The following is a 12849-nucleotide window of genomic DNA, read 5'->3' as shown; positions in this document are numbered from 1 at the left end:
TAGGTGTGTGTGTGTGATACCATAAACAGCTTGGTTTTGCACTTCATAGAAACATCTTTAACAGATTGCTAAGTATTTTGTCAATGTAACAAAAAAAAATGTAGTACTTTGTAAAGAAACTTTTTGAAATTTTATTTGTTTTATGTGTTTGGGTATTACATGTGTGTCTGTATACTGTATGGGTGCCTAGTGGAGGCCCTGGGGCTGGAGTTATAGACGCTTGTGTGTACTGGGAATTGAACCCAGGTCCTCTGGAAAAACAGCCCATGCTCTTAACTGCTGAGCCATCTCTCCACCTCCCACTCTCCACCCCGCCTGCCCCTTACTTTTGAGACCGAGTCTTATATGGCCCAGGCTGACTCAAACTTACTGTGTAGCTGAGGATGACCTGGTCCTTCCACTACCTCCCAGGGGCTGGGGTTACAGGTGTAGACCCTGGTGGAGGTAACTTGGTGGGAGAGGCTCTTGCTCTGAGCCACTTTGAGCCCCTCACAGAGTAAACACGATTTGGTTCCATTTTGGAGGGTGAGATAATCCTTACGATTCCCTTTTTCCTGTTGGATCTCATCCTTGGAATATTCGATTCTCATTCCATCCATTAAGAAGGGTGATGTGGAAATATTTTATGTTCTGGGTGAGCTGGTTTTGTTTATCTGTGTTAACGAGGCCTTTGATGTTTTGTAGACAATCTGCTTCCTCTTGGTTGAGAGCATTCCAAACTGTGGTCCCCCTGGGCTCTCTTCACATTGCTGTGGTGCAGAAGATTTAAAATCAGGTATGGCTGAGAGGCCACAAGTCCCTCAGTGAAATTCTCTGCTTGAGTCTGCCTTACACTCTCTGATTTGTTTATCATTTGGGTTTCTTTTTTGTGGTGGCCTTTTAGCTGATGTTCACAAGGAATAGAGTCACGTGATGTATGAAGGGAAACATATACACTTCTCTGAGGTTGACAATAAGCCCTTGTGCTCATATAGCCCCAAACTGTGCAAGCAGCGGCGACTCAACGGGTACGCTTTCTGTATCAGACACGTTCTGGAAGACAAGACCGCCCCCTTCAAGCAATGTGAATATGTGGCCAAGTACAACAGCCAGCGCTGCACCAACCCCATTCCCAAATCAGAGGACCGGAGGTGAGCGCATCCCGGGGCCGTGCGGCACTCTCGGAATTTTGTCTCTCTAATGCTGTTTCTTTACAGTGTGTTAAATTTCCATATGGAGTCCTGTGGCTGTCCAAGGAGACTTTGGAGTACTTCTGGGGATAAGGAAGAACATTTTAGGGGGTATTTTAAAGTATGCTTGAGTGTTTTCTTCTTTATCGATTTCTAGACTTCTAGATGTTTAAGAGTGTCGTCCCCTCCCTCCCCCCAGAAATTGCCGTCAACTCTTGCAATGCTGCTCTGTTTGGTGTGTGAACACCAAAGGAACTGCTGGTCTCTCTGCCCATGGGTGCCACAGGCTAGGAACTAGCTAAATGCTACCAGAGTTAATTTGGGTTTTGGAAAAAATGCCTTCATGAAAGGTAATAAAAGATGTATTGGTTGGAAAAGAATTTAAAATAATGAAACATTCATTAAATTTGCTCCATAACAGATATCTAAGTCATGATTGACATTGTTTTCTAATGTGGCCTTTTATGGGTAAAAAGTGTCCCATATGCATCATGCCTATGAATTGTATTTTCACTTAAAAAATATAATTTAATTTATCCTCTTTATATTTTTCTAGCATTTTCAAATTTCATTTAACCATTATTTTTAGAATCCTTATTATCGTACAGGATAATGTCAGAGTGTCAGAGAACAAAACAAACCCTCTGGGGGCTTGGAAGTCATTTAGTCACTGGGGAGTCTAGCCATGGGAACAAAGGGAGGGGATCTCCTATTTAAGCCGGCAGACATTCCTCATAGATGTTGGCTTAGCACAGTACTCCACCATGTCGGTGGCCCGCTGTCCTGGATCGGGGTGTATTACAAACCCGTCTGTCCCTGAAAGTTCTGTGAAACAGCGCTGCCCGGAACATCCTGCCTCAGGCCGGAGAGACTCTTTGCTCTCATCTCTTGGTATACCTTTTCCTTTCTCCAGGCTCTAGCCATAGAGACTGGTTCCTTCTGGGTCTCCTGTCTAAGGAGATGTACCACACAAGTCGCCACGTACAATATCTGGAACCTACTTGGCAGAGGCCAGATACTGACCACATAGAGCTAAGCCTAGGGTTCAAGAAACACTTGTAAAGCAGTTAACCAGCCCACTGTGATGAGCCTGAGCCAGCTCTGGGGATGGAGCAGAGCCGAGGACAGCTGTGGTCTCTGTCCTCACCACACTCTCTCATCAGACCTGCTGGAGCAGGGTGTGTCAAGGACTGAGTCTGAGCTGGGGCAATTAAGGGCATCACACCTTCCATTCAGGATCTTGGTTGGTTTACTTTGTGTCTTAGCAGATGAACTCTTTTTTCCACCCCAGTGGAGGTCAGACTCCTGGATCTTTTCCTTCTCCTTGTCCCGACCTAAGCTGTGGCTATGGACAGCTCCTCCGGATTGCAGGAAGCGCTAGGATAGGCGGAAGGGATTTGGCTTCAGGACGCCCTTCCTGAGGCCATTATTACAGAACAAGGAGGACAGTCTGGCAGAGGTGGTGCTGCTGGAGTCATCCTGAAAGGGCTGGTCCACCTGGAAGCAGGAGACCCACTTCAAGTTACAGGACCGGCTTGGCGGCCGGAAGAGGCGGGGCCTAGGGACTGGCATCAGCCACTACGGGAAGGTGCCTGGAAGCAGTCAGGCTTCATTTTGGGGACGGCTGGCAGCTCAGGAGAGCGCCACACTTGAGAGAAGTCAGGCCGGGAGGGGCACGGACAGCCTGGCACTCAGAGCGGCATCCCCGCGCCCGGGTCGTGCTTTGCTGCTGCGGGAGCCTCTGGCTCCAGAGCTTGGCTAGGCGCTCGCCCCCATCCCCATCCCCTCGGCTGTATTTTCACTTTAAGATCAGACTTTTGTCACTAGAATTTGTGAATTTATACTTTAAAAACACTGTGCTATTTTCCTTTACATTGTGCTTTTTGTTTGTTGTTTTGTTTTTTCTTTTTTTAGAGGTTTTTTTTTTTTTTTTCCGAGACAGGGTTTCTCTGTGTAGCTTTGAGCCTTTCCTGGAGCTCGTTCTGTAGACCAGGCTGGCCTCGAACTCACAGAGATCCGCCTGCCTCTGCCTCCCGAGTGCTGGGATTAAAGGCGTGCGCCACCACCTCCTGGCTGTTTTTTTTTTGTTTTTTGTTTTTTTTCTTTTTTTTTTTTTCCTAGACAGGCTTTCTCTGTGTAGCCCTGGCTGCCCTGGAACTTGTTCTGTAGACCAGGCTGACCTGGAACTCACCTTCCTCTGCCTCCCAAGTGCCTGGGATTAAAGGTGTGCACCACCACCACCACCACCACCACCACCACCACCACCACCACCACCACCACCACCGCCGCCTGGCTACATTGTGCTGTTTTTAGGAAATGGGTTGTAATTGGTTATCTTTTACAGTCTTAGGAAAAATACTCACTTTAGTCCTTCACACCTCTTCCCATTCTCTGATCACAGAGATCATTCTGGAACACGGTTTTAGATACTGTGTTAGGGTAGAAAATTGGACACACACTCCCTCCGTGTTTGTTTGTTATCCTTATTCTTTAAAGTAAGCAAATGTCGATCTGCATAAACTGGCCAAAAAAGAAGCGACTATTCTTTATGTCATGAATATCTTTTGTTTTCAGTGTGGAATGAATAATTCTGTAGGTTAAGAGCCTGGCAGAATGAGCACGTAGAGGTGATTGGGGGTTCTCTTTAGAACTTCTGGTGAGCACGTGTGGCTCAGATTATAGTGCCTGCAGCTCAGAAACAGGTGCTTAGCACAGTAAGAAGGTAAACGCATTAAACACTGTGCACTGGGTTCTCGGGGACTGAGAGGTAATGCCTTACCCCACCTCTACCTCAAACCTCTCTTGGCTCCCTCAGGCTCCGCTAAATGCATCCCTGTAGTGGGCCCCTGCCCTCCTTGGCCTCCTTTCCATTTGAGCCAAAGCAAGTACTGTCTTACTAATGAGGTCAGAAGAGAGGCCTGACTTTTTTTTTAATTTTTAAAAAAATTTTTTTTCTGTCTTTGGCTGGCCTTGAACTCACAGAGATCCGCCTGCCTCAGTCTCCCGAGTGTTGGGATTAAAGGCGTGCGCCACCACTGCCGGGCTTGAGCTGTTTCTCTTAAAGAGGGAAAGTTCTTCCTAACTGAACTAGAATGTTTACTTAGTTCTACACAGCCTTGAAATATGCAAATACTAATTTACCTCTCTACACGAGGGGAAATGGTTGATTGGTTAGGCTTTTGTGAGCTGCCAAGCATTGGTGTTTGGACGCAGACCCAGCTCCTCATGACTGAGTAGCAAATACTCTTAACTGGCTAGCCACCTCTCTTGCTCTGACTTCTAAGTTAAAATTAAGATTCTGCTTTACCTACCATTCTTTGGTAAGAAACTAATCTTTCCATCGAACGCTGAAAAAAATTGGTTTTTGGTTGTATTTATTTATATTATTTTTCGAGTGCCGTTTATTGAAGGAGGGAGGAGGTCTTACATAGAGTCTTACAGCACAATGGGAGAACCCCAGAGGGGAGAAGTTCGCTACGGATGTGAAAAACATTTGTATTGTTTCTTTTATCCTGGATATTGAACCCAGGTCCGTGCTCTATCGGTGAGCTACCCTCCTGGCTGCCCCCCTGCCCCTTTTAAGAATGTGCATTGGTGTTTTGCCTGCATGAGGGTGTCAGGTACCCTGGAACTCGAGTTATAGACAGCTTTGAGCCACCATGTGGTTGCTGGGAATTGAACTCAGGACCTCTGGAAGAGCAGCCAGTGCTCTTAACCTCTGAGCCATCTCTCCAGCTTCTCCTAGCCCTTTTTTATTTTGAGGTAAAATTCTTGCTGTGTAGCCCAGGCTAGCCTCAAACTTGTCATCCTCCTGCCTTGGTATTCTGAGTAGCTGGGATTATGAGTGTACCACTGTGTGTGACTACTGTGTTTTCCTCTTTGATTGTTGTGCTTTGATCCTGTGTTTCAAGTTCCCCAGACTGGGCTTGAACTGCCTGTACAGAGGAAAATGACTGAATTCCTGGTCCTTGTGCCTCTCTCTCCCTCCCAAGTGCTGGGATTAAAGGCTGATACACCATACCCAGGGTTGTTGTTTCTTCTTCTCCTCCTCCTCCTCCTTCTTCTTCTCCTTTTTTTTTTGAGCTGAGGACTGAACCCAGGGCCTTGCGCTTGCTAGGCAAGCGCTCCACTACTGAGCTAAATTCCCCTTTCTTCATCTTTTTAACTTCCTAGTCACTAGTCTTTCCTGACTGCCCTTAGGAGTCTCTTTTATGTAGGATGATGTGTGACCTGTCCGGTGCTGTGCAGAGATGCCACAGGTTGCTTCAGGAGACAGTCTCTCCTTCAGACAGCTTTGGGAAACACTGACAGATTCTAGAGGGTACATCTCCCTCTTGGAACTTCATAATACAAGTTATTATACATCATTCTTTGGGAGTTTTTCAGCAGAAACAAGCAACAACAAAATTATTATGTCATTTTGGTTAAGCTATAATTTTCCAAATTGACTTAAGTGTGGGGTACTATTTTGATGGCACACCTGTTATCGTGTTGTGGGAACTGGGTGAAGAATACAGATTGGAGAATATTCTGTTCCACAGATTCTTGACAGGTTTTCAATATGGTTAATTGGTATAACAGGCCTTTATTTTCTCATTGTGTACAGGGTCTGTATCCTTCATGGTGTTTAAGTTACAAAGGTAGCCTGCCTGTTACTGAAGTCATCATGAACTTTTTTTTTTTTTTTTTTTTTTTTTTTTTTTTTTTTTTTTTTTAATGCCCCAGTTTGGTCCGTTTCCGTTTGGGAAGTGTTTTGGGGCAAATTCACTTTTGTAAATGTAGTGGAGTTACCTGAATTATTTTAGTGCCTGCTTCAGCGTGTGCTGCAGGAGACAGTCGTGTTCTTACATCTCTGCCTACTGAGATGCTCATTCCACTAGCCACTCTGAGTCCCTGCCCATGTGTGTGTGTGTGTGTGTGTGTGTGTGTGTGTGTGTGTTTTGGTGTTTTGGTGTTTTGGTGTTGGTGAGTGTGGTGTGGGGGTGTGTGTTTGGGGTGTGTGGCACATGTCAGGGTTATGTTACATGACCTTGGTGACTCTCCAGGAACTTAAGTAGCATTGGAATATAATGCTTTTTTCCGTAAGAAACTTTTAGGTATTTTTCAGACTTTTTCATGAGTTACTTTGTATGCTGTGATAGAGAAGAACAAAGCTGTGTGAGAAATAGTGGCCAAGTTGCTGTCCAGGCCGCTGACCAGTGGACAGACCTGCTTTTGTCTGGTGACCTCTGTCTGCACTTGAACTATCATGCGCCTTATCAAAATTACGTGGACCTCAGTTGGGGATGGCTTGGGCATAATGACAGTTGCTCTTCCCATTTAGTTTTTGAGACGGTGTTTGCAGCGTAGCCCAGGCTAATTTTGAACTTAGGGTCCTCTTGCCTATCTCTTCTATGTGTTAGCATTACAGGCTTGTGCTGCTGTATTTCGGCTGTAAACTTTTTGTTTTGCTTTGTTTCGTTGGTTTTTCAAGACAAGGTCTCTCTGTGTAGTCCTAGCTGTCCTGAAACTCATTCTGTAGACCAGGCTGGCCTCAAACTCAGAAATTCACCCACCTCCGCCTCGAGTGCTGGGATTAAAAGCATGCCCCACCACACTGCCTGGCTGGCTATATGACTGTTTTTGTTGTGGTTTCTAAAGATAGGGTCTACAAGCTAGCTTTGAACTCCTGATCCTCTTGAACCTTTCAAGTGCTAGGATTACAGGCCTGTGTTGCCACACCTGGTCTGGGCTGTCTGGTTTGCAGTCTAGTAGGACTCTGGTTTGCAGTGTGTGCGTGTCTATGTGTGTGCAAAGAGCCTTCTCTGACGCATGTGCACATGTCTGTGTGTGTGTGTGTGTGTGTGTGTGTGTGTGTGTGTGTGCAAAGAGCCCTCTCTGACGCATGTGCACTGTCGCAGGTACTGCAGCTGCCACACCTGGTCTGGGCTGTCTGGTTTGCAGTCTATTAGGACTCCGGTTTGCAGTGTGTACATGTCTATGTGTGTGCAAAGAGCCTTCTCTGACGCGTGTGCACTGTCGCAGGTACTGCAGCAGCCACTTGCAAGTACTTGGCTTTATCCCGAAAAAAGAGAGGAAGAAAAAGAACGATCCGGTCGATGAGGTGAAGGTCGGGCGCCAGATGGATGCCATGGCGTTTAGCCTGACGGTGCCCACGCTGGCCTTGAAGATGCCCAATGGACTGGACAGCATGTCCCTCTCTCCACCTGGGGCAAGGGTCCCTCTCCACTACCTGGAAACTGAGTTGGAAGACCCCTTTGCTTTCAACGAGGAAGAGGACGACCTAAAGAAAGGGGCAGCTGTGAGAAAGAAGTTGCAGAGCAAGCTGGCTCAGAACCGGCAGCGCCAGAGAGAGACAGAGATTTTGAAAGTTCGGCAAGAGCACTTTAGCACCCCTCCCGCGCCTCCGCAGCAGCACGCCCACCTGTCACCTCTGTCCACCTCTTTAAGACCCCCAGCGCCACCGCAGGGTTCAATCTGCAAGCCACCTCAACCTCAGAACACCAGCCTACCAATGCAGGGAGTGGCCCCCACCACACACTCTATAGCACAAACGAGGCAGGCCTCTCACAAGAGGCCTCTGCCCCTCCTTCCATCCAGTCGGGCTCCCATCTCAGACGCCCCCAGGACTGACCGAATCCTCATGAAAGCCACCGCCTTCTCTCCACACTTCTCCTGTATAAGCCGACTGCAGAGACTGGTGAAACTGTGTACCCAAAAGCATCAGCTGGACGCGGACCTGTTCCCTCACTTAGGTGAGTTGGCCCCTCCTTTACTGTATCTCTGGCTGCGTGATGTGTCTGTCACAGCTGTCGTATATTCCAGCAGACCACTCACAGTGAACATGCTCCTGCATGGAGATACCTGGTGAGTAGACACGGGTCTGCTCCTGCATGGAGATACCTGGTGAGTAGACACGGGTCTGCTCCTGCATGGAGATACCTGGTGAGTAGACATGGGTCTGCTCCTGCATGGAGATACCTGGTGAGTAGACACGGGTCTGCTCCTGCATGGAGATACCTGGTGAATAGAAACAGGTCTATTGGCTATTTAGAATTTCTGTCGTAATTTTTGAAAATTAAATTCTTGAAATTCTAAAAGTGATTCATATGAGCATTGAATGTATTTTCATTACATTTAATCCCCCTTTGCTTTTTCTTCCAGTGAACCCATATCTCCCTTACCCGTCCCCTTTCTACTTTGTATTTTTGTTTTTGTTCTGTTGGTGATGTGCTAAGTGTGATTACCTTTGCTTTCTTGAGCATGGAGACAGTCATAGCTTTCATTAATACTTACAACAGTGTATAAAAGATAGTTGTATCCTCTAAGATCAGGATCTGCGTGTTCTTGGTATCTTAGGGAAGGTCTTGCTGTGTTGCATAGACTGGCAAATTCTTAGCTCAAAGGATGCTCCCGCATCAGCCTTGGTACATTTTATTATACTGTGTAGACTGTAGACACTATACCACTCTCTTACTGTGGTAACACCATTACTCTGTGGTCATAGGTCTTTCTTCTAGACGTGGAGAACAAGCCAGGCACAGTGTCACATGACTGTTATCCCATCACTTGGGAGTCAGAGGCAAGAAGATTGTTCCAAGTTTGAGGCAAGCCTGGACTATTTAGTGAGTTCCAGGATAGTCAGGGTTTTGTAGTAAAACCCAAACCCCCAAAAACATCATTGAAGAAATGGTGTTAGTTGTCATAATTGAAAAATAAGAAAAGTCAGAACTTTTATTTTTTAATTTCATGTAGTGTGTGTGTGTGTGTGTTAAGCATGGATATGTGTGGAGGTCAAAAGAACAGCTTTCAGGAATTGGTTCTCTCCATCACGGGATCTGGGAATTGAATTCAAGTTGGTTTTTTTTTTTTGTTGTTGTTGTTTTGTTTTGTTTTGTTTTTCAAGACAGGGTTTCTCTGTGTAGCTTTGTGCCTGTCCTGGATCTTGCTCTGTAGACCAGGCTGGCCTCGAACTCACAGAGATCCGCCTGGCTCTGCCTCCTGAGATTAAAGGCTGGGATTAAAGGCGTTCGCCACCACCACCCGGCTCAAGTTGGTTTTTTAAATAAATGCTTTTTACGATTCAACCAGAAAAAAGTTCTGATTTTTAGTTTTCCGAGACAGGGTTTCTCTGAGTATCCTGGCTGTCCTGGAACTTACTCTGTAGACCAGGCTAGTCTTAAACTCACAAGTGCTGGGATTAAGGGCATGCTATCACCACCTTTGGCTAGAATACATATTTTTAAATATTTATTTTATTTTTAATTATCTGTAGATATGTGTGTCTTTATGTGGGTTTGTTCACACTCAAGTGCAGGTGCCCACAGAGCTCAGAAGAGGAAGTTGGATTCCCTGTCTGTTGGGAACTGAACTCAGGTCCTCTGCAAGAGCAGTATGTGTTCCTAACTGCTGAGCCGTCTCTTCAGCCCCTAGAACACAGTTTTCAAGGTGTTATGAGCTAACATGGTACCTACGAGAAGAATTCTTTATCTGCTTGATATGGTAGCAATAGAAACGCCAGTGGAGACCGTGAGTAGAGAAGGAATATGAGTGGAGGCTAAGTGGGGGCCGTGGCGCACGCCTTGAATCCCAGCACTCGGGAGGCAGAGCCAGGCGGATCCTGGGCTACAGAGTGAGATCCAAGACCGGCTCCAAAACTACACAAAGAAACCCTGTCTCAAAAATACAAAAAAAAAAAAAAAAAAAAGGTATTTTGGGGCTTCTGACTCATGTGTGTGTCTAGCACTTGGGAGGTTGAAACTAGAGGCTTAACTTGAGTTTAAGGCCTATATGGGCTGAAGAGTGAGACCCCGTTTCAAAAAATAAATTGTTGAGAGGTGGCACTTGCCTCTCTTCCAGAGTACCTGAGTTTGTGAGATTCACAATCCCCTGTAACTCCAGTTCCAGAGAATCTAGTCCCCTCTTCTGGCCTCCAAGGGTACCTACACAGATGTGGCATATTCTTACACACTCTTAAGACAAAAAAAAAATCTTAAAAATAAAACTGTACAGAGAAAACCTGGGTTTGATTCCCAGTACCCACATGGTGGCTTATAGCCATCTGTTCCTCTAGTTACCAAGGATCTGATGGTGCTCTTTCCTGCCCTCCATGGACACCAGACATACACATAGTCACAGATGTACATGCAGGCAAAACACTCGTACACATAAAATAATAAAACCCACAGAACTATACACACACAAATACATATATGTTTTATATAGTTTATATATTCAATATTATATATATAGTTATCAAGCACACTTTTGCGATTTCATCCTAGCAGTAAATATCGAAATGTAAGAATATATGTGTGGAGTTCATTGTAGCATTGCTTACAGAATTAGCTGTCTGGCACTATCTTGAATAATCAATGGGAATCTTGACTGAGTCCCATGCATGCATGGTTTCCACTGTTACACAGCTGTTGTTAAGAGTGAACGTTGTCTGACTGGGTTGTCTTTAACTTGACTTACCTGGTGGAAGAGAGTCAAGAGAATCATGTTACTCTGTTCTGTAAAATCTAAGGAAACCAAAGGGAGCAAGCAGGGCTCAGGCTATCCATTGGTTATGTGTGTGGGCAGATGTTCGCCTCTTCGATAGGAGTATAGATGAAGTACACATCATCACCAAGCTGTTGACGCTGACCCATGGAGAATGAAATGGAATGGAGTCAGGATTTTATTTTATTGTAAATGAGAGTGGTGGACTTTCTTCTATATTCTAAACTATTTCACCTGATATTAAATTTATCTGAATAAAACTTCTGCATTGTAGTAAATAAAAATAACAAAATATCCCCAAATCTATTAAATACCCATTTGTTAGGACCTTGGTAAATTCTTTAAAGTAGGTTAAATTGAGTTCCTGTTATAAATACTTATTCATAACCTCTTTAAAAATCTTCATAATATATTTTCAAGTTAATAGTTTTTTCATATATAGTATAATTTGTTGTGGCTGAGTTTAAATTATTTCTAGTTTGTATTACTTTAAAGTATTGTAGCTTTATAGCTTCACAGCAAAGTAATTACTGTCTCATCTTTAATTTTTCCTTAAAATATATAATGAAAAACAGAGTTGCATGAATGATGTGGGGGAAGGGAACCAGAGCATATGCTGTGATGCAGATGTGAAGGTCAGAGGTGGAACTGGGTCATCAGGCATGTGCAACAAGTATCTGTAACCTGTGCGCCATCTCATCAGCCCTTGTCTTCTTTCTGTGTGTAGTACATGTATGTATGTGTGCACACGTACATGCAAGTGCACATGTGTGCACATGAGTGTGGAAGCCAGAGGGTGTCTTCCTCCAGTGCTCTCTACTCTATCATTCACTCACACACGTATCCATGAAAACAAACGATACTGAGGGGTGTGGGTTAGCTCATGCGATAGATGCTCACCCAGTAGTCGGGAGACTTAGGTTTGATCCCCAGCACTGTGTAAGCCTGGGCAAATGCCTGGAGACAGGAGCATCAGGAGTTGGCCATTTTTACTACAGAGTGAGCTCATGGCCATTCGAGGGTATGTCAGACTGTACCTCAAAACTGAGATAATCTGAACTAAAACTAAACTCAGTGAAACAAAAGCAGTTTATCTAAGTTGTAAGTAGAGTAGCCGTCAGTGTTTGCTCGTGCAGCAGAGGAGGCCCACGGAGGCTTCCTGCTTAGTCTTCCAGCATGCTAGACAGTTCCGGGCTTGAGCGGTAACAGGGAATCACTGGAACAGGTAAAACGCCCTGTGCTCCTGACGTTTGTGGTCTTTCCAGCGCCCAGAGGCGCCTGTGAGGAGCCCAACTCATGGGGAGGACGCAGTAGTGCCCACCATTGCACTCACATTGTTCTCAGTGTCACGCAGGTGTGAGTGTGTAAGTGCCAGGAGTGTGTAAGCATGTAAGTGCAAGCAGTGTCTTAGCCAGAGTTGGAAAGTAGCGTTGACATTTGGAACTCCTGAGAAAGTTTTCGGGACTGAATACTTGTCTATATGTTTTATGAACCAGTATATTTTGTATTTATTTCTTTGCCTTTTCATCTATTTCTATTGACGCCTTTACTGATAGCTAGAGCTGTTTACACAAAGTTCATATGCTTGTGAAGGCTCCCCCTCCTCACTGTTCCTTGTTGTGGAGACCTTTATTTATGGTGTGTGTCTGTGTGCTCCCGAATGTACGGGTGCTGTGGAGCACATGCTGAGGTCAGAGGACAGTTGGGTCTGAGGACTGCAGGCAGGCACCGTGACAAGCTGCCCTGCCAGCTCCTGGGTTTTGTTTGTTGTTACTGCTGTGCAGGCTCTTTAGTCCTTGGATTCGGTGCCCTGCCTTGGTCTTCCCAGTGCCGAGGTTACAGACTGCGCTGCCGGCCCAACTCATTTTTTTGAACGAAGTGAAGTTTACCAAAAATCATTTAACTTTTTTGTGGATTGTTGTTGTTGTTGTTTTTGGACAGGGTTTCCTCTGTGTAACGGCCCCAACTGTTCTGGAACTCACTCTGTAGACCAGGCTGGCCTAGAACTCACAGAGATCTGCCTGCCTCTGCCTCCCGAGTGCTGGCATTAAAATGCCACCACTGCCCAGCTTGCTTTTTTGTGTTTTGAAATCCAAGCATATTAGAGATCTAAGACTCTGGAGAAAACAGATGCTGTAATGCACTCTGGTCACCCTTCTAGTCTGCATTCAAGTCC

The 12849-nt window shown here is 45.4% G+C and overlaps 1 protein-coding gene across 6 annotated transcripts in view; it reads left to right on the top strand.

The window, feature by feature from the left end:
• The window catches only part of Ino80d (INO80 complex subunit D), a 64744-nt gene that overhangs the window by 21234 nt on the left and 30661 nt on the right, over nt 1-12849 (top strand). For 5 of the 6 annotated variants that reach the window (XM_036172921.1, XM_036172922.1, XM_036172917.1 and 2 more), the window contains 3 exons: nt 685-775; nt 884-1130; nt 7194-7924. In XM_036172921.1, coding sequence (XP_036028814.1) covers nt 913-1130; nt 7194-7924 — 949 coding nt within the window. In that variant the 5' untranslated portion in view covers nt 685-775; nt 884-912. Of the gene's footprint in view, nt 1-684; nt 776-883; nt 1131-7193; nt 7925-12849 lie in introns of those variants that run through there. The other variant, XM_036172923.1, reaches the window with a different exon arrangement.

This window comes from Onychomys torridus, chromosome 23 (assembly GCF_903995425.1).
Source record: "Onychomys torridus chromosome 23, mOncTor1.1, whole genome shotgun sequence".
NCBI lineage: Eukaryota > Metazoa > Chordata > Mammalia > Rodentia > Cricetidae > Onychomys > Onychomys torridus.
Note: the sequence above shows the minus strand (reverse complement) of the source record. Positions and strands in the feature narration are given on the sequence as shown.